We start from the raw sequence: 20,793 nt of genomic DNA, 5'->3' as shown, positions 1-20,793 counted from the left end.
TAGAGAAGGCGACGAACCGAGAGGAGGAGCAGCTCATGTAGGACAGCACATTCACAGCAACATAATGAGAGGACGACCCATGGCCAGGACTTAAGCGGCTTCTGCCCAACTCAACTCAACTCAACTCAACTGAAATCAACTCAACTGTCGCCTTTTGGTGGTGCAATTAAAACGCTCTCCGGGGTCCCATAAATTGCGAACGAACGAGCACTCCTCGCCGCATTCAGCTGGCCAGAACCGAAAAGCCAAAGCCCTTTAACGAGTTCCACTTAATTTCTAGATACTTACTTACTTAAATAAGGGCTCCAACTACAGAGGCACTCGAAGGGATGGCATAAGTTTTACTTTCTGTTTATTTGCGGCAACCTTAGGAAGTTCAATTGAAACACCAAGTTATTTTACGAGTACGATCAAAATCACAAGTAGGTAAAAAAAATACTAATTAACTCTGGCCTTACACAAAAAAAAAATACATTCAAATACACATTGTTTTTCTTTTTTTTTTTTTCTTTTTGTTATCATACATATTTACACCGATCCATGGATAAATCGAATCCATTTTATTGAATCCACAGCTTAAAGCTGCGGACTGTCGACAGCAACATTGCTATTATTTGTGTGCACCACCGAATTGAGGAGCTCGTGACGGGATCTGCTCCGCCAAGTGCCCATTCCCATGGCCAGGCCGGGATTCAAGCTGATGTTGGTGGCATTCGGATAGGTTCCCACACCCGCCTGACTGGCGGAGAGTCCGGCTGCCGCGGCATTCGCTCCTCGCCGAAACGGCAATCCCTTGAAGGTGTCCACGAATGCCCGTCGAAAGCTGGCGTTCATGAAGCAGTAGGTGATTGGATTGCAGCAACTGGAGGAGTAGGCCAGCAGCTGCAGGAAACTTATTGCAGTGTAGTCCACGTACTCATAGACCACTGGGCCAATGAGCATGGTCATCGTATTGATCACGTACAGTGGTGTCCAGCAGATGAAGAACTCCAGCACGAGGACAAACAGCATCTTCACCACTCTCTTCTTGCTCTCCAATGTTTTGGCCTCATTGGATCTTTAAAGAGGGGAAAAGAAAACCAAATTGGGTTTCGTTCTTCGGGATTCCCATTGGATCACATTGCATCCCACCTGCGAAGTGCTGCATCGTGAACTCGAATGCTCGGCGAGGAGTTCTTGGCCAGAGTAACAGTTGTTGTGGTGATCACAGTTGGATTCGCCGATCTCGTTGTCAAAGTTGTCGTTGCCGTGTTGTTGGCTGTTGTTGTTGGTGTTGTTGTTGTTGTTGTTGCTCCTCCGCCGCCGCCGCCAGCAGATCCCTCTGCATTGCCGTTGTTGTTGTTGCTGTTCTCTGGTAAACAACAAAATCAAGCATCAATTAGAGAGCTATAGAAACCACTTTAAAGTATTGTCAAATTAATTATCAGCAGTTTGCTTAACAGAGTTTTCTGGGGTAAAAAGTTGGTAATAAAATTCTGCCTACTAATTGCATACTTACTATATTTACCTATATATTTTCTGATTACTTTTTATTTTTCATTTGAAATATAAAACAATAATAAACCAATTTAAATTGTTACAAAAGTATGTATGTACACATTTTTTAATTTATTAAATATTTTAATATAATATAAGTACGGGAAACTTTCAGTTTGAAAATAATCGTCCTCTTAAGTTTTTATTTCATGTAACGTTTAAAAATCAAGCATTGACTCGTAATCAATAATTTATTTTGTTACAACGAATGCATATTAAATTAGCTATTAAGCTTGATTGAACCTGAAAGATAATTTTTGCATTTAAAAAAAATAATTTTGATGCTCTCGTAATTTTTAGATTTTTCTTGGCTGAAAAGGCATACATTTTAAATGTTGTCATTTTTTTAAAAACCCAAGTACACCACATTTTTTGTTCGGCTTAAAAAAAACCTACCATTATAGACAGCCGTTTCGGTGAGGACCAAGATGCAATTGCTGCTGCTGCTGGTTCCCGGATTTGTGGCTCCTCCTCCGCCGCCGCCGCCGCCGCCAGTTGTTCCGGCGGAAAGTGGCACTGCCTGCTGCAGGATCCGCCCGCTGTCCTTGGCCATGCCCACGTAGAGGGTCCTTGTAATCAGGATGTAGGCCACACAGAGAACGAGCAGCGGCAGGACGAGCAGCAGGAAGTCGAGCAGGATGTTGTAGAACAGCTCGTATCCCTGGTCTGGCCAGGTTTCCCGGCACTTGCAATAACCTGTTGCGATTTTTGTTTTGAGGGGGAAATAGCAAAAGGAGGAGTGAGTGCACCACTCACCTGGTCGACTGGTGGGTATCAATTGACTGAACACCGCAATGGGAGTCATGCAGAGGATGCCGCCCAGCCAAATGAACCCGATGATCTTGTAGGCGTGGCTGATCGTCTGCCAGGACCTAGAGCGGAGTGGATGGCAAATGGCGTAGTAACGCTCGCAGGATATGGCCACCAAAGTCCACGAGGACACGGCCACAGAGGCAGCTGCAAAAAAGGACACACAGAGAAACGTGAATCCTTGAAATACAAACTCTGGAATAGCCGCACCCATTCGCAAGGATAATGTCTTGTCCGCTTTGGTAATAAATCGCTTTCATTAGAAAGTCCTTTCACCCGCAAACGTTGCATTTTAATTACACAATTTGCATATTAAAACGCGACAGGCTCTCCCACACAATTGAACACTTTTTGCTGCTCATACACAATGCAATTTGCTGGAAGTGCAATTAAATGATTCCCTCGCCGCTCCTTTTTCCTTTCACCTTATCTACTTTGGTGTCCCTGTCCCCCCTTTTGGTGTAAACCTATTAGGGAATTCCCTATCATAAAGCAATTCATCCCCACACATTCCCCCGCGATTCCGAGTGGTAAGTATCGATGGCACGATACTCAAACCAACGCCATTGCATATTCATGAGGAATAAAGTAAACTTGTAAGATATTTTATGGAAATGCTACATCTGAAAATGTTGATAGAACACTGCCAGAAAAAGTGAGAAGATGTTGTTCATATTTGTAATAGTAAAAGTATATGAAATTCGTTTAATTGATATCCCAATGATTGATCGATTAATGCATATTTCAGAAAGTAATTATTCGATTTAATAAGTCAACGAGATATATTTTTGGAAATAAAATGTTTACCTAAATATAGATTCAATTTAAGATTTTTTCTTGTGAGAAAATATACTCGATAAAAATCATATAAAATAGGTTTAATTAAACAACAACATTCGGTAGATTAAAGCTTCTCTAGCAGGATAGTAATTAAATTTGCTCATTAATAGGGAAATCTTTCTTTAAAGACAAGGCAACAATGGCAAATTGCAAGACACGAATTCAATTTGTCTGGGCAAGAACCCCTCCACGATTTGAACCAGTGTCCGATCGAATTTTCCCGGACCTCGTGCTGCATTGAGACAATTGTCTCCCGCCGAGCGGCGTTTGTTGAGTTAAACCTCTGAAATTGAAGTTTACTTTTGATTGACGTCTGCTGTGTGTAACGCCTTGAGCCAGAAATACTTGCATTCCCGCGCGTTAAACTTAAAACAAACACCCAATTCCAATTGCTTTCTGGAGTGAACTTTAAGGCTTTTCGGCTGAGCGGCTTTGATTGATTCACAGCCGCCTTGGCAGCCGCGAAAAGTCTTGACAACTAAATCGAGATGATTCCGGGATGCCAACACACAGCACACACACACAATCCATCGGGGGCTTTCCACATTCACATGTGTGTGTGCTGTGCCGCCACCATTCCACCAAATGCGTAATTCAATTGGCAAATGCAAAACTGACGGCAAATAAGCAGCGTCGGCGGCAAATGACGAACCCAAATTGAATTCGATGCCAGCTCCCTTCGACGTCCAAGATGTTTTTCTTTTGGCAACTGATTGAATTTGATTTGTGCGCGGAGAGTGGGCAATACGCCTTTAAGGCCAGCAACACAGAAAAAAAAAATAAAAATAAAAATAAAAAAGGACGAACTGAGAACTGTGGAGCAGAAGGATGTGGATCCATCCGGGCAGCAGACGTGTTGAGCATATTACGCATACGACACGCAGTCCTCAGTCCTCAGCAGCCCCGCATAAATATGCGACTCTGACAGTCCGGAATTTATAAGCGTCAGTTGGGTGATAAAATTTGATTGCCGCAAATAAAAAGGGCACACTCAGCAAAAACTAAAGCGATACTCCGACACTGGCCTTCATTTGTGCAAAGCGGCTTACTTGTTTTTTGGCCTAAAAGATTTTTCTTTCATTTAACAAAGCCATTCTCTGTTCTTGTCAACTGAAATTGAGAAGAGAGAAACGCTAGAAAAACGTTGGCTTTAATTCGTGTCAGTTGATATTTTCAGTCTCTGGTCGGAAAAAATATAAATGAGGCGAAAAGACAACAGACAAATGAAATTTTAGAGGAAAATTTGTCATATAAAAAAGAAAAAGAAGAAAGGAGAAAGCGCATTAAATTATTATACTTTTTTTTGATGCCAAAAAAGCAACATAAAACTTGGGAATCCTTTGAGAGATTTTTGGTGATATTTCCCAAAAATTTGGTGTCAATACTTTTTTTTTGAGTGCAAAGACCTGAGTTCTGGCAGACCGCAAAATCTCACTTTGACCATTCCCAAAGTGAAGTAAATACAGTGTATACATATATATATTATATATATATTTATATATGGAGTACAGTGGATTGCGTGCCTGTCGCTCACTTGAAAGGAAGCTGGTCCTGTGATTACAGCTGCAGGCGTTCCAGGATCCTGTCGCCTGTCGCTCGACTTAGCAGATTGAGTGTTCCTCTCGGCTGGTGTAACATATTGCCAAATGTCCTTCCGCAGGAGGTATTGCACAAATAACAACAAAAAAAACAACCTGGCCAAAAACGAGTGGCAAAATAAGTACTTCTCGAGGCGTTCTTTTTTTTGGTTGTTGTTGTTGTCCGGTAAGTCTTTAAATTAGTTTGGCGTCATTCCGATTGACTGACAACTGGATGCGGTCGATGATGGAAAAGTGACAGGATGGAAAAGCAGAGATTTACCAATCTGACATGACCACACTCAAAAAGTTGTTGCCCAAATGTTCAACTGCCAAAATACAAAATGCCAATTTCCCTTGCTAATTCTGCAGAGTGTCGACGAATTTGTAGAGTATCAGCGCTCGCAATTCAATATCCCTTGGTAACAAACAACTTTTGTTCTGGGGCGAGGCTCATTTAAATTCAATGATTTGGGCTCTCAAATGCATTCGTTTTAATGCGGGGATTTCCACACGCGAGAATGAAAAAGTTTGATGAGACGAGACGAGACGAGGCGGGACGGGAAACGAAATCAGAGTTTGCCCCAAAAATTCTATTTAAGTTAAAAGTGAAACAAAGTTGCTTGCCTTTTTATTGAATTAAGTACTCCAAAGTGGCTAGAAGGTGGGCGCCACAACTTGGCTAAGCCAACATGAAGGTGGGCAGAAGCCTCATCCTCATCCTCATCCAATTTCACATGTCTGAAGCAGATTCACTTGAGTATCTCCTATCTCGTATCTCCTATCTCGTCGGTGATATTAATATTGTTTTCAAGTGTTTCATTCTGAATCTTTGCCGCTCTTTTGCACACGGCTTTTGGCTCGAAATGAAAGTGGCCGGATTCCCGGGCTCCGAATGTGCATTAATTAAAAAACTTCATGCCCAACAAATCCCGGGGGCACAAAAAGTTTTCTCTAACAAAGCCAAAGCGACAAAACTTGAGCCAGTTGTGTAGGTAAGTTTTGTCGGTCAAAAAGGGAGTCCTTTTTTGGGAGTTTTCTTTATGGAAAACACTCATTCTTATACAACAATTAGCCAAAGAGTAGTTAAGTGTGTTTGTGTGCGTTTGGCCTTTGGCTGTGGGCTAAAAACTCATCAGGCAAATGGTGCAGCAGGAATTTCTCATGCAGGCCGAAATTCCCAGCTCGGCCAACCGGAAAACTTGCAAATTCCTTCAACGGACAGGTGGCTTCCGCACCTTCCACTATTTCTCGTTTGAAACACGAAACATGAAGCGCCGAGGTGCAGGACACTTTTTCCCAATGTTGGGCCAATGTGTACATAACGCCCAGAAAATGCTGTCGAACACATGTCCCGCAGCTTGTACAGCCCAAAACGAATTTTAAGGACCAGCCACAAATGGCTAACAAAAAAAAAATGGAAAAAAAGGAGGAAAATTCGGGGAAAAAACAACGAACTGCCTTGAAATTGGTTTTTGCGCTTAACATTAAATTTGACTTCGTTTTTGGGGAATGAGTCAAAGGACATGCTTCCCAAAATGTGTCCTTGTTCCTTGTCGATCGCACTTGAAACCGTTTAAGGTCCTTCTGGCCAAAAGTCAAACCTATTTCCCGATTTTATTGCCAACGACAACTGTTTCTAGCAGTGTTGCCAATAAGAAAGAACAACGAAAGTCTGACAAGTGTAACAAAAATTGTGCAAAAATAACCGAAAGGGAGGAGAACATAGTTTCTTTTTGGCAAACAACAACAGAAATTCTTTGGCTTGCTTTTGCTTTTGGGTTCAAACAGTTGCAGTTCAACTTTCCTCGCTCAAAGGCAAACTTGTTTTTTTGGCCATAAGTGCACGAGTGCGTGATGCATGATTTTTATTTCCAACATTATTTTGTTGCATGCTTCAAGTAAATTAATGTTTATCTGGGTCAATTTGAATGTGTTTTTCTTATAAAAACATTTTCTGATGCTCGTATTTAAATTTTAAGTTTGTGGCAAAATTAAATGAATTCAGCAACAATTGGTTGAAACAAATTAAAAAGTCGAAAACTGGTTGTTAATTAACTTTTAAGGAAAAAGTTGGAAATTAGGAAAATTTAATTTAACAAACTGAAATAAAATAGAATGCAAGACTCAATGAAAGAAATAAAAATAAACCGATTTTTCGCCATTTTATGCAAGTTTTTCCGAAAAAATGTGCAAAAAAATGAAAAAGTCGATTTTGCAAAAAAATCAATATCTAAATTCTCTAAAAAATCCTTTTATTTTATAGACGAAAAGTCAAGCAGTCACCACTAAATGCGAAAAACTTCGTCACGAAGACAAGGACCTTCATAAAGTTAGGCACTTAAGAATGTACTTTATGTGTATTTTGTTGACATCATTTATTCATGAATTGAAAATATGTAATATGAACAAATTTTGAGATTTCTTTGATTTTATCAGAAAAAGGACAAATAGGCGGCACTGTTTGGAAGCAAGGATCTTCAATCGAGTAGACCTGATTTTCCCAGTTCTTCAGCATCGTAAGAATTTACTGTACGTATATTATTATATATTATATACATATATATATAATAAGAAGCCTGTATTGCAATTAAGTAAAATGGAACAAGAAATTGGAAAATTTGTAAGTGAAACGTTTGAACCCAATCGCAAAAAAGGGACAGACAGTCATCACACCAACTTAAGTGGAAAGATCTCTATCAAAGGGATATTGTTTTACCAGTCCATTCGCTTCTTATGAAACGGTACCAAAAGTACTTAAAAATATATTTTATGTATATTCGCTAGACATCATGAATAAACCCAATTGAAACTAAAGTGGAACAGCAATTTAGGTGAAACGATTAGATCTTATCCCGGAAAAGGACAGACAGGCTTCGCTGGTCTTTGAAGGCAAGGACCTTCCACCGAGGAGGACTCATTGTCCCACCAGGCTCTAAGCTCTACCCACTGGCTCCACATTTAAGCACCGCAATTTGGGGAAAAGGTCCGGACTCCGAACTCCGGAAAAGGTGACGTCCCATCGGCGTCACCCACGCATCGTTTGCGGCCCAATGAGCTCCGCTCTTTGCTTAATTCCGCTCACATCTCCCACGGGCATCCAGGTTGCCATTAGGATAGAGGTGGTTCCACCTGAAGTTGCACGCCAACCGGAAGCTCCTCCCGCTCCCCTTTGACCTTTGTCGCATGCAGCATGTTGTTGCATGTTTCCCAGGTGCGTGGCGCTTGTTTCGAATTTCAGATTCCGTATGGCTGTCACCACCGGGGTATTGTTGCTCGACCCACACACATTTGTGAAACCGCCTCCGCAAAGTCCTGCTGCTCCATATTTATCCACCCCCCACCAAAAGCAGCGATTCATCCTCTGTGGCTATTGAAAAGCGAAAATGTTTATTTAATTCACAAACTGTTGCGGCGAACAAAATCGGGAGCAAAAAGTATGCAACGCCCTTTGCTCACGAAACGCTTTAAATTGCTCAGCGGAGTATGCTACGCATTTGCGTTTGTTTCGATTCTATTTTGTTGATTTTCCAGCAAAGTAGTTAGTTTCCCTTTTCGGGTTTTCCTTTGCCATTCGAGAGCACCATTTCCACCATCGCCATTGCCATCGCCATCACCATCCATCCATTTCGGCTTTTCCTCCTGGCTCTTTACGCAATGAGCCACAATTTCTTGTTGCCAGTTCGTAAATAAAATTTCCCTTGTCCGAAAAATCCTGAAAAGTATACACAACCAAACACACACTCACTCACTCACTCACATATTTATGTGTGTAAGAGGAGGCTTTGCTGCTAATGCGCCATCCACATAAACGTAAAGAACGAGGAGCTGGCCGAAATTCCATTTAATTGTCCCCAGCCTCTAAATAACGCCTACAAATGTCTTTTTAATCACGTCCAACTGTTGTCCTAACAACGTTTTTTGATTCCAAGTTATGTAATGGCAGGACTCCATCTCCATTTTCCTTTTCCTTTTGGATGCAATTATCCTGTCCGCCAGACAAAGGAGCACTTTCCTCCAATAACGTATCCCCCCAAAATATTATGATTTGAATTTTTTTTTGCGTCGCCGGGAAAAACACGCAACTATCTATAGATACAAAGAGGCAAGAACCCATTAAAAAAAAAAAAGGGGGTTAACAAAAACCAGGGAGAAACCAGGACAATGTATGCCCACCTTGGCTTGATTTTCCTGGCTTTATGAGCTTTTCCCCAGAACAGAGAGCTAATAAAACGATCCACATGCGGCGATAATCGTAAAAAATTATTTTTAATGCTCCCCCCAGCCGAAAAGCAAAAAGGGAAAAGGTGGAAAAACGCCACTGGATTCCTCCAGTCACACGCGGCATTAAAAGGGCCAACTCAACTTATGCATTTGTAATTACGGCTAATTGAAGACTGCTGCCGAGGGCCAATAATTGGGCCAGCTAAGCTAATATTAGAATATTATTTTTATTGTGTTTCCTACGGGACGACAGGTTGTTATATAAAACCGACGTTTAAGGAGGCCACAAAAAAAAGCCTTTATTGAATTTGTTTTTTTTTTTTTTTGTGTTTCACTCACCTTGCGAGAATTGGAAGAGTTTGCAGAGGAACTCGCCGAAGATGAAGTTCCGGAGGAGCGTGCCCACCAAGGTGACCGGCATGCAGAGGACACCCAGAAGCATATCCGAGATGGCCAGATTGAGCAGGAAAACGTTCGTGATGGTGCGCATCCGACGGTTCTGGACGAGCGTCGAGATGACCAGGAGATTGCCCAGAACGGCGAACAGCAGGATGACACTGTAGCTGGGAATCAGCCAGACGGGCATCCCAGTGGTGCTGCCACCACCACCGGAGGATCCAGGACTCGCTGTGGTGGAGGAGCTGGTGCTAAAGTACAGCGACGCCTCCGTGGCGAAGTAATCCTCCGGGAAGGAGGTACTGTTCGTGCCCACCAAATAGGATCCATTCGAACCCGTTTCGTTGTAGGGACCAGCGGTCAGGGACACTATATGTCCCGATGCACTGGGCGCATTGGCATAGTAGTCGAGCAGAGCTCGATACGCAGCCGCCACCTGGTCGGCATCGCCCTGCTCCTCGTTGATGAACTGCATCCCGGATAACGGGACACGATGATCACTGCCTGTCGGTCATTTCCCTTTTCGAACACCCGAAAAAAAGTAAACAAATACGGGAAAAGCGAAGGTAAAGTCACTGCAATTCGCGATTTTTTAGAGACTGCGACGCTTGCGCGCTGGAAAACTCGAACTTTTCTTTTTGTGTGCGGGGGCGAACACGAGTAGGCGGCGGCTTTGGCCAGGAGGAGATTGCTCCTCGGCTGCTACCGTTGCGAGGAACGCGTCGTGGGCAACTGACGGCCGAGGGCGACTGATGCCTCCGCTCCACTGAGGCGATGCCCCAAACATGTTGCGTGGGCGACGCCAAGCGGCGCAAACTCACCACGGCAACTTGTTTACCGGCAGCATGTTGCATGTGTTGCATGTTGCCGTGTTGCCCGGCGGAAGAGCCAATGTTGCCATAGGCAACTTGGTCCTCCGTCATTCTAATTGTGGACAAATTAACGGAGCAACTGCATCCCAGGAGGGGAAAAAAAAGAAGAACGCAGCAGAAGCTACTGCGCCCACGCTTCGCAGCAAATCATTGAATCAGCCGCATTCCAACGGCAGTTGAATCCAAGAAAATAGCTCCTCCATCTGCCCCCTCTCCAAAAAAAAAAAAACCCGGCTTCTTATTTGTACAAATGTTCTGCGCTAATTCCACGGGTTGCATTCCCAGCCGACGGCAACGAACAGTGCTGGCTTAGCCGTATTTTTTGGATACATATACATATATGCACATAAATATATATATTTACTAGATATACATATATCTAGCACTTTCGAGGAAACCTTACATGATTTTCAGATTATACCATATAATACCAACTTATTCTTTTGTTTGCTTATTTTATGAAGTGGTGACCCCGAGTTCTTATAAATTTGCACATTTTTGCTTTATAACTGAAGCTAAATTTGTTAAAATTTTAATTCTAAAAAATATAGAATGTTCTTTTGAATAAAGAAAAAATTATTGAACACCCGTATGACACCTTTTTTCAAGACAATCAATAATTTTTTTAAATCCGAGGACTAAAGTATGTTAATAAAATTAATTCTTATGGGAACTGGTATTCTTTTTTCAAGTTTATGATTTGAATTTAAAATCAAACACAACTTAAAATTTTTGTTTTCAAAGTTTTTAAATTTAAGCCGCAAGCTTCTAATTCTCAACTTTTTGATGTTAATTAATGAATTTTTATTTTTTAATGATTTCCTAAATCCAAACTGCATATTATCATTATTTTTTGGAAAATTTATTGTTATTAAATGTTATTTTTTATCATGCTTATAAAGAAGATTAAAATGTTTATATATTTGTTTTAAAGGTATTTATAATTGTATAACTTTTGATATAGCTTTGGACAAGTTTTAATATTCTGACGATGGTGTTTGGTAACCCCGATCTATGATTTTTAGTAACTTATTATTTAGAATTTTTTCGCAGTGCATGCCTATTAACACTAGCCAACATCTGGCTTTTTTTGGTGTTCCCAAATGGCCTGCACTGAAAATGAAATTGAAAATAAAGCCAAATGTCTCTCTTTCTCTCTCTCTCGCTTGCTCCCCACTCTGCTATCTCTTTCCGGCCCGCTGGATTGTAATCAGCTGCCGTTGGGGCCTCTGCCGGAATCTCTGCCGCCACCTCTGCCGACGCAGTGCATCTCGCTCGCACGCATTGCGACTGCGCCGCCGACTTGGACGGTCGGCACTTCGTTGGAGTTGCAAACGCCGGCAGCGCCGCATTCGTGAGAAACAACTCGTGGTAAACGGACCGAAAGCAAAACTCAGCGGCTGCTCTGAAACTCTGGAACTGTGCTGGTTCTGTTCCTCCTCCTCGTCTTTGTGCCTGCCTGCCTGCCTGCCTGTTTTTTTTTTTGTTAGCTCCCTGCTCTCTGTGTGTTTTTGTTTTCGTTGTCACCCTCGGCCACTTTGTTACCCCGCCGGATCAGTCCGCCACGCCTCCCCCGCCCTTCGCCTTCCTTCGAGAACCCCACTCGCGCAGATCCGAACAACCGAAGAAGAGGGCACCAGCATCCACATCTAAATCCAAGTCCAGAACATCCAGTACTCCCGACCCAGAACCCAGAACACCAGCATGTCGGACGGCATCGAGGTCGAGCAATTGGTGGAGACCAAGCCAAGAAGGGTGAGTAAAGGGGCGAAGGGGGAAGAGGGAGGGAGGGGGAAGAAGAAGAAGAAGGGGGAAAGGGGTAGGGGGAAGGGGTAGGAGTCCTGCGCTCCAGGGTCCACGAAATGTGTGTGTATACGGGCAGGGGACGACCGAAAATTAAGAATTACAAAAGATCGAATGGGGCAGACTGAGAGACCAGAGAGCAGATATCGCTGCAAATGCACAGAAAGAAAAAATGCATGCAGAAAGGAAGGATTTAAAGCCATTGCAAACTCCTTATAAGCAGCAGCATTTAAAATCAAAATTGATTTATTACGATACGAATGATCGAACTTTATTATTATTGTGATTTTAAATGTTCAGGTTAAAATTGGATACTTAAATATTTAAATTGATATATTGGGTATTAAACTGTTTGAATTATTTTAAGCGAAAATAATCTACAAATTTAAATATACATAGTTGAACTCCCGTCAAATGCACAGAAAACAGTTAATATATAAAAGTTGTGCAATTGAGCACCGTAAAAGAAAAATGTTTTCAATTTTTATTTTAAAATGTAACAATTTTTATTGTTTAGTTTAAATTGCAGTACATTTTAAACGACCTTCAGTCATATGCAAAAATTCTAATAATTTAATATTAAATTTTAATATTTGAAAAAATATCGGGTTTTTCTCTCCGTGTGGAGTTGCTGTAGCCCATGGCCCCATGGCCCATGCGGCGTGTGTGTATCTCTGTGGGCATGCGTGAGTGTCTGTAAATAACTCTGACATTGGTTCGCCGGCGACTCCGCAAGAACCGGCTAAGAGTGCTGGGGTCCAAGGAGAGCAGGAGGATGGAAGGGGGACCCTTGTGTGGACTGTGGGGTTGAAAGGGGAAGGGATGTTGGGTTTTTTCTTTTTTTTTTTTTTTTTTCGAGAGAGAGAGACACATGCACAGTCGCCGCGTCACAGTCACAGTCGCCTCAACTCGGAAACGAGATGAATGCGCGGGGGCGGATGCAGATTGCGGGGGCGACTCCAACGCCTTCGACGCGACGCACTCGATGGATATCAAGTTCAAGTGCGTTTTCGGTGCGGTGGGGAATAAACCGCTGCACTTGTTCGAGCGATACTTGGCCGAAGCCAAAGCCAAAGCCAAAGATGCCCTGTGGTTAATGCGGCCGCCTCGTCTCCCTGGCAAACACGTATACTTTTCCAGATTACGCTGTTTAATTTTGAGTGCCCGAAGTGGGGAAAACAGTTGCAATTGGCTGGCCCTTATCTTCCTGCGGGGGGTTCAGCTGATCGCGCAGATTCATGTGACTCTCGAGAGCAGTACACTCTAAACCCCTAATCTCCTGGGTTTCCAACAAAGAACTTTCCCAACCATCCCATCGATTTAAAAAAATATGCATGCCAAGTGGCAGACCGAAAAAAGATTATAAGTATCGATTGGATGCATTTGGTTTGGTTTGCTTCCCGACGCGCCAATTTTGGTCATCCACTCCCCAAGTCGTCGTCACCTTCGGTCGGCATGAATCACGCAACCCCATCCCATCCCATCCCATCCCATGCCATATACTCCTCCCTCCGCCATCTGAAAAATTCCCCAACTCTGGCGACTTTTGGGGCGTGAGCGGCGACAAAAACAGTTTGCTCCTTTGTTTCCTGCACTGCAGTGAATAAATAAAAGCCCCGCGAACTGAGAATTGAGAACTGAGAATGGAGAACTGAATACGGAGAACTGAGAACCGAAACATCAACGACTAAATAAAAAAAAAGAAATAAAGAACATTGGCATATCGGCGGAGCAAATACGTCATTGCGACTGCGCCAATGACAACTGGCAATTTGTCACTACACATCAGTATTATTTATTTTATACATACATATATCCTTTATATTTTGGCCTGGCCAAGGCGAAGCGGTTAATAACCGATTCGAGGTCCGATTCATTGGTCATTTTCTAATTGAACTCTTCGTTCTGTGAGTCAGTTGGATTTCCACTTCTCGCCAAGAATACATACCGCATTATGCAGATACAGATACTGTATCTGCATCGGCGTCTCCTTTTGCTTCCTTCTTCGATGCGAGCGCATTATTTCGAGTTATTTTCTGTTGCTTATCTGAAATTCATTAGTCAACATAAAACAATTTCAGTCCACATGTACATAACGAAAACGAATAAAACACAATATGAACATTATGGAGTACTAATCGAATACCCTAACTCTCTGTTCATTCACACTTTATTGGGTTCGTTATGTGCACAATCGGAGTTATTTTGACATAATGCCACAGAATATTATGATAGATTACGCAAAGCGAAAGTAGATAGGAAAGTAAAGAAGGGAAGGTTGGTTCTGCTTGGTTCTGATAAAATTGGGACTTTTTGTTTCTTTGATTCATATTAGGTCACGGAAGTATTTTCATTTCTATTACTGTTTTTCGTTGGAAAATTACCTGAGGTTTTACTTTTTCTGATTAAAAATATATTACGGACTTTTGTATTTATCAAATCATATGAGAACTTCAAAAGGTTTTAAGTTTGATAATTATTTCTAGCACATACATTTATGTATTTCTTTGTTTACGATATCTAAGATTCCTTGTTCAATACTTTTCCCAGCTCTTAATATTTTCGAAATGTATTATCATCATAAAGGCGTTCTTACTTATAATTCCCTATATGTTTGCGATGCTTTAGCTTCCCTGTTCAATGGATTTCCCGGAATTGCGATACCTTTGGCAAGGGTATCCACATTGGGCTGCGCGGCAATTTCAGTTTTGAGCACCTGGCTCGGATTCAGTTTCAGTTTCGTTTTCGTTAGCAATTTTTATTTGCAGTGGCGTATGCTCGGTTACGTTTAGCTGCAGTTTTAGCCATGTCGATGCAACGTCTGTAGCTTCATTGCCAGCTTTACAATACGGCTGATATTGATAGATACAGAGACGCACACACACACACACCACATAAATTATATATTTGCAATGTGCAATGTGCTATATGAATGCACATATAGTATGGTCATATATGGCTCATTACGTATCTGTCGGACATGGTCGCCTGCCATTTCAGTGGAACGAAATCTGCCAGGCAGATGGCTTTCCCACCAAGGGGGTGGTGGTCAATACCCACATTAATGGCTAATAATTATTTTGGAAACCAAAAGAAGAAACTATTTGATTTCCTGTGAGAAAAAGAAATCTGTTGATTGATTTTTTGAGTGCAAAGATAAAGTATAATCAATAATGGCACTGCCCCTGTTCATCGCTTGCTATATATTTGTAAAGTAAATCTATAGATCGTGACACACGCTGGTTTTCCTTGGAAGCAGGCTCTCATTCCCTCGGAACAAACCCTATATCAATTGTGACTAAGCGCCAACCTCGAGTGGATTTTTATGGTGTGTAAAATTAAAAAAAACACCGAGCCCAGCAGATTGCCAGATTGTTGGGATGGCTCCATTTACTTAACACTAATTGCCCCAAGGAACGGCAATCCTAGGCGAACGATCCCCCAAATAACTTTCCGCAATAAATCAGTTTCGAGGTTTGTAGCACTATTTTCTTATCTCCCAAAGACTTTATTTTTATTTTGGGGCATTTAATAGTGGGAGGGGGGGATATTCGGTTGGATCTTTAAGGTGCAGTTGCCGCAAAAACTGGAGTGATCTAATTTGTCGTGTTGTCAGCGAGTGCGGCTAAAAGATATGGCCGCGTATACTGTTTGCACCACCGTTATCGGGCTTATCGGTTGTTAACTTAATATCAGCTAATTTTAGCCAACAAATTGGCTCACGTACACCTACATACTCGTACATATGACATATGTATCTCCTATCTGGTTTTTGGTTTTTTCTTTTTTACTTTTGGTGGGGAAATTCTGATTGTTTGGCGGGTCATTTGCTGCAACGGTTTTTTTTTTTTCGTCGTCGAGCCATCCGCTCATTTTTGGCACAGTTCTTCGCATTCGCATCTTTTTCACATTTTTTTTTTTTTTTTTTTTTTCATTTTGCCTAATTAATTCACAAGCACGAAACGGGAGCTTCCGAGCTGTTCTATAGTTCTATGTATATATATACTCTATATATATGTTTAGCCGGTTAAATACTCTGCGAACGAGATGCGTTGCGTTGTGAAAGTCGTCGCCCGAATCATCTTTTGGGTTTAATTGTTTGGCTTTTTGATATTTTCGGCAGTCGTCGCTTTTCTAATTGATTTTTCTCACCAGACGCCGTACTCTCCGGTCATTGAACGCATTATAAACCGGGGCTCCACTTCCAACTTCTAAATTCCAACTTCCAACTCGATCTCTATCTGTTTTCGTATCTCTGTATCCGAATCTCTGCTCCAGTCCCCAGTGTCTACTATTTCTTACTTGTATCTCGTCTCGTTCCCGACTCCAAGCCACACACTTTGTGGTCAGTTGGCTTTATTTGTTGTCATCCCGTTCCCCGAGTCGAAGTCACTTATCAAATCTGTGACCTGCTTTCTGTCGGCTGCTGATTGAAAATTGTCACGCGTAAATTGCTTTTAATACAGCGATCCGCTTAAGACAATAAGAGGGGAAAAAATCAGGCGTCTGCTGAACTGCAATTGTTGGAAAGGGGCGTTTTTCGAACCAATTGAAGATTAATACTATATATCAAGGTCATCGATCCCATTCCACACCCTTTCTACGCTTTCTAAATTGGTAGTTGTTTCCCAATTGCATTTCTTAATTTTGAACTGAATGCATTTGAATCTCAACAAGACAAGGGCTAAGTAAATAAACAGATCGGGTTCATTGGATCATAATAATCCCATTAAAAGTAATCTTCGACCATCCCAAATCTTACATTTTGATAATTTGTTGCCCCAGAAAGTAATCACTATAAAATATATAAAAGAACATCCTATCAAACACTTTGAACTATTTTAAATATCAATGAAGCGGAACCCCCATGAAAATCAAATGCGGTTCAACCCTTTGATATGATTATCAAAGCGATATAAACAATATCGTATGCGGGTATAGTTTCCGAATTCATCTCGTCATTAAAAAGCTCTCCCTATTTTACGATTCCAAAATACGTAATGCTATTTATACAAGGGTGGTAATTTTAGTGGTAAGCTGGCATTATGTTCATGAAGCACTTAAACCCCAACAAATTGCTTTCGTGGATCTCCTTGGATAATTGCAAGTGGGCGATGCAGTGGCGTGTGTTTTTTTAAGTTTCCTGACACGGAAACGAATCGAAATGAATTGAATAAAATATATAAAATCGAAAGCGAAAGCCCCGATCGAAACTGACTCATATAGTAAATGAAAATTAAATTCATTGTTGCTCATTACCGTTGGCCAGTGATGAGTCGCTTTGGCGGAACGAGGAGCACTTGGAATGCATGACCAGATGGTTGTTCACATCCGTTCGGGGAACCTGGCTAGCCAGCTTATCAGCCCACTGACATCCACCTCCTCCTCCTCTTCCTCTGCAGATGCCGCTGGCCACTTCGCTGGAGAAGGACTCGATCCGCGAGGCGTACGAGGATGTGCGCTCTGATCTCACGGACACCGAGTGGGCGGTGTTCAAGTTCGATGGCGCCCAGATCATTGTCCATGGTCGCGGTCAGTGCTTCGAGGAGTTCCGACAGCAGTTCGGCGACTCGGAGCGCGCCTTCGGCTACATACGCATCCAAATGGGTGACGAGATGTCCAAGCGCAAGAAGTTCATTTTCCTGACGTGGATTGGCCAGGAGGTCGGCGTCATTCAGCGGGCCAAGATGTCCACGGATAAGGCGCTCATTAAAGATGTGCTTAATGTGAGTAGTTATTAGGTAGATATATCCTTTCAATATACTATATCCTTGATATTTTCCTGCAGAACTTCGCCGTGGAACTGCAAGCGGGCGTGGAGGCCGAACTGGACATTGAACTCTTCCGGGAGGCGTTGAATCGTGCCGGCGGTGCCAATTACGGCACGGGCATCCGGGACAATTGAGCTGCCTTACTCTATACATACTTTTTTTTTTTTTGCATCTCTCAACCGCTTACCAAACTGCTCCTTTCTCTTTAATTATTATGAATTAATTTTATGAAATTTAAAAACTGTACATTTTATGTAAAATTATACAAGCAATTGTAACATTACTGAGCATCTGCTTTTGTCCCTCACATTTTTACTTACTTTTAAGCCAATTTTGGACTTGGCACTTGGGAGATAAGACCACCGAACTTCAGTTCTGAAATCAAGTCACCAGATCTAATTTCACTGGATGCTACATTTTAAAAGAAACGTATTATTTAGTTACCTAAAAGAACAACAAAATAAAACCCTCAGTTAAGCAATATACGTTTTGGGTTTGATAAAATGTTCTGTTTGGGGAAATCGACATTCAGTAGACGAACGGGTAATTTAAAAAAAAAAACACATTTATATTTATGTATTGTTCTGTTTTCTTAACTATTCATTTGGATTCGCAGTCGACTAAGACTTTGATGCTAAAGAAAACCTGTGTCGTATAAACTTATTCAGTTTGCCAACAACGAAATTATGGACTGATTCGTACTAGACAAAAAGCGCCTAAGGAGTAATGATGTTATTTGTTTTCTTAATACTAAAGAGATGATGAATAGAGTAGGATGTGTCAGAATGATTTCAACGGTGTCTAGTGGAGCTGGAAAATTGCCTAGTTGCCTCTCAGTTCGCGCTCGCCACTTCCTAGCGGTCTCGGAAGAGCACTGAGTGAAGCGCATCGATGTCCACCTCCACGCCGGATGAGTTGGTGGTCACGGTGCGAGAACTGTGAAAGAATCTGCGTTAGCCAATGCCCCAGTTGTTGGTATTATTCAGTCAACTCACCTGGCGGAGGGCGCCGAGCGGTGGGAGGAGTGCGGATTGACCAGAACACAGTGCATCGGCTGGTCATCGAACTCACGGTGGTGATAAGCGTCCACGGCCATCTCGGCGTGTTCCAGTGACTTGTAAATAACCTCAGCGGTGCCCGGACGCACCACATGTGCATGGTACATCGGTCCAATATCACTGAAGAGCTCGCGAATGTCCGCGGTGGTCACGTTGGCATGGAGATTGCTAACCAACAGGCGGTAGCCGGGCTTGCTGTTCGATGTTCCCAGCGGCAAAGTGGGAGGCGAGCGGCGCAAGTTCATCGAGCGGGTCAACGATGAGGGACCGGCACCACCTAAGCCACCACCTCCACCTCCACCTCCACCACCACCAGCACCAGCACCAACGGTCTGTCCCCTGTTTTCGTTGGCGTAGATTCCATGGGAAACGCGACGATCGGGCTCACCGCCAAAGAGGCGAGCTCGCAAAGATTCCGGCAGATTGTTGGTCTTTACCATGTTGCGCTGCCGACGCTCGAAGAGCTTTTCGCTGGTATCCGAGCGTCCAACCACTAGTGGACTCGGCAGCGACGGACGCTCGATGCGATTGCGGGCCACCTCGTAGATGGCAAACGGATCGCTGGCTATGTTGTTCTTAAGCGGAGCCGTGGACATCTCGACATCGTCGTCGCGATTCAGATCGAAGCCACCAAATGTGTAGCGAGGCGGCGGCTGCTGAGTGATGAAGTTGCCAAAGTGCAGTGTACGTGTGATCTCCTCTGATAAATAAAAAAGGTTGTTTTGTAAGAAGGGAACCTGAACTGATGTTGATTTAGTGCGCTTACCATCCTCTAAGTCCTGCATATTATCGTGATCAACGTAGCCGTGCGGAGCAAAGGGTTTGCCCGGCTGATTGGGTCTGGAGTTGTAGGGACGGCGATGGCCGCCCGGTTTGTGACCACCACCACCACCACCCAGACCGACGGTCTCCTCGTCGGAGTCCCACTCCGCCTGAATTGTGCCACCCGGGCGGTTAGACATGGTGATGGTACGCTGGCCAAAGTGGCCCATGTGCACCGATCCGCGTGCGTGGCGCGATGTGAGCAATGGTTCTCCGTCAGCACTGGTGGTCGGGCCCAGCGGACGACCCTTCTTTCGCTCGAGGAGCACTTGGCGGGCATCGATGCCCGAGTCGCGCATACTTTGGTTGAGCAAGTCCCGAGCGTCAGCTATCTTGGCACGTGTCTTCTGTATGATCTTGTTACGCGCGTCGAAGGATCGCTGGGCCGGCGGATCCGATAGGGATCCACCTGATCCGCCCGAGGCCTTGAAGGCCGGCTTATTAAGCACCCGGCGTGGCTTGGAGTAGTTCCCATTGCTGTAACGAGAAATGCATGAAGTTGGAACGCCATTTTTTCCGGCTTTGCTGCTATGAGGACTTACAACTTCTTCTCCATGGGACGGCCGCCATGTCCGCGCTTCCGCTCAATAATCTCGTCCAGACTTAGTTCAATATCCATTGCTATCGGATTTTACGTTCACTTTGCGTTTCGCCTAACGCAGTGCAAAAGAAAACAAAAACACTTCCTTTTGAAAACGGATTACAAGTCTATTTCAGCTCCGTTTGTAAAAAAAATATTTCCCGAGCGCTGGCGTTTTAGTGTTGAAAAACACGAACAGTTCGGGGTGGCTGTCTGCACTATAGGCTGGCACTATCGCTTATCCGATTAATTTAATTTTTTTGTTTATTTTGTATTTTAATCATAAAATCACTCTGACAACTTCTGAAAATTTGAAAAATTTCGTAAAAGATACTTCTTTTATATAAACGCTCATGTTGTTTTTCTTGTAATAAAAAATGCCAAATATTTCTTGACTTCCTGAGGAAGAGAGACATTGTAACTGAAAGCTAAATTTCAATAAATACAAAATCAGTTGTGATTGTCAAACTGGCTATAATCTGCACTCTTTCTTTTTGTTAATAC

At 42.9% G+C, this 20,793-nt stretch overlaps 3 protein-coding genes across 3 annotated transcripts; 1 reads left to right on the top strand and 2 right to left on the bottom strand.

Annotated features, from left to right (window-relative positions):
• Nucleotides 1-365: 365 nt before the first annotated feature.
• On the bottom strand, nucleotides 366-10,127 carry LOC108088737 (cholecystokinin receptor type A). The gene is made up of 6 exons (XM_017186688.2): nucleotides 9,327-10,127; nucleotides 2,293-2,493; nucleotides 1,933-2,232; nucleotides 1,301-1,351; nucleotides 1,132-1,258; nucleotides 366-1,057 (listed from the first exon to the last, which is right to left on the bottom strand). The coding sequence occupies exons 1-6, from the start codon at nucleotides 9,856-9,858 to the stop codon at nucleotides 577-579; spliced, it is 1,692 nt and encodes a 563-aa protein (XP_017042177.1). The 5' UTR covers nucleotides 9,859-10,127; the 3' UTR covers nucleotides 366-576.
• A 1,478-nt stretch (nucleotides 10,128-11,605) lies between these two features.
• Nucleotides 11,606-18,112, top strand: LOC108088686 (coactosin-like protein). The gene is made up of 3 exons (XM_017186627.2): nucleotides 11,606-12,010; nucleotides 17,461-17,784; nucleotides 17,847-18,112. Exons 1-3 carry the CDS (start codon nucleotides 11,960-11,962, stop codon nucleotides 17,961-17,963), a joined length of 492 nt encoding a protein of 163 aa, XP_017042116.1. The 5' UTR covers nucleotides 11,606-11,959; the 3' UTR covers nucleotides 17,964-18,112.
• Nucleotides 18,113-18,373: 261 nt separating this feature from the next.
• Nucleotides 18,374-20,486, bottom strand: LOC108088685. Its single transcript, XM_017186626.2, has 4 exons — nucleotides 20,252-20,486; nucleotides 19,654-20,186; nucleotides 18,825-19,587; nucleotides 18,374-18,765 (listed from the first exon to the last, which is right to left on the bottom strand). The coding sequence occupies exons 1-4, from the start codon at nucleotides 20,326-20,328 to the stop codon at nucleotides 18,684-18,686; spliced, it is 1,455 nt and encodes a 484-aa protein (XP_017042115.1). The 5' UTR covers nucleotides 20,329-20,486; the 3' UTR covers nucleotides 18,374-18,683.
• Between the last annotated feature and the right edge of the window lie 307 nt (nucleotides 20,487-20,793).

Source organism: Drosophila ficusphila, unplaced genomic scaffold, assembly GCF_018152265.1.
Source record: "Drosophila ficusphila isolate 14025-0441.05 unplaced genomic scaffold, ASM1815226v1 contig_198, whole genome shotgun sequence".
Classification (NCBI taxonomy): Eukaryota; Metazoa; Arthropoda; class Insecta; order Diptera; family Drosophilidae; genus Drosophila; species Drosophila ficusphila.
Note: the sequence above shows the minus strand (reverse complement) of the source record. Positions and strands in the feature narration are given on the sequence as shown.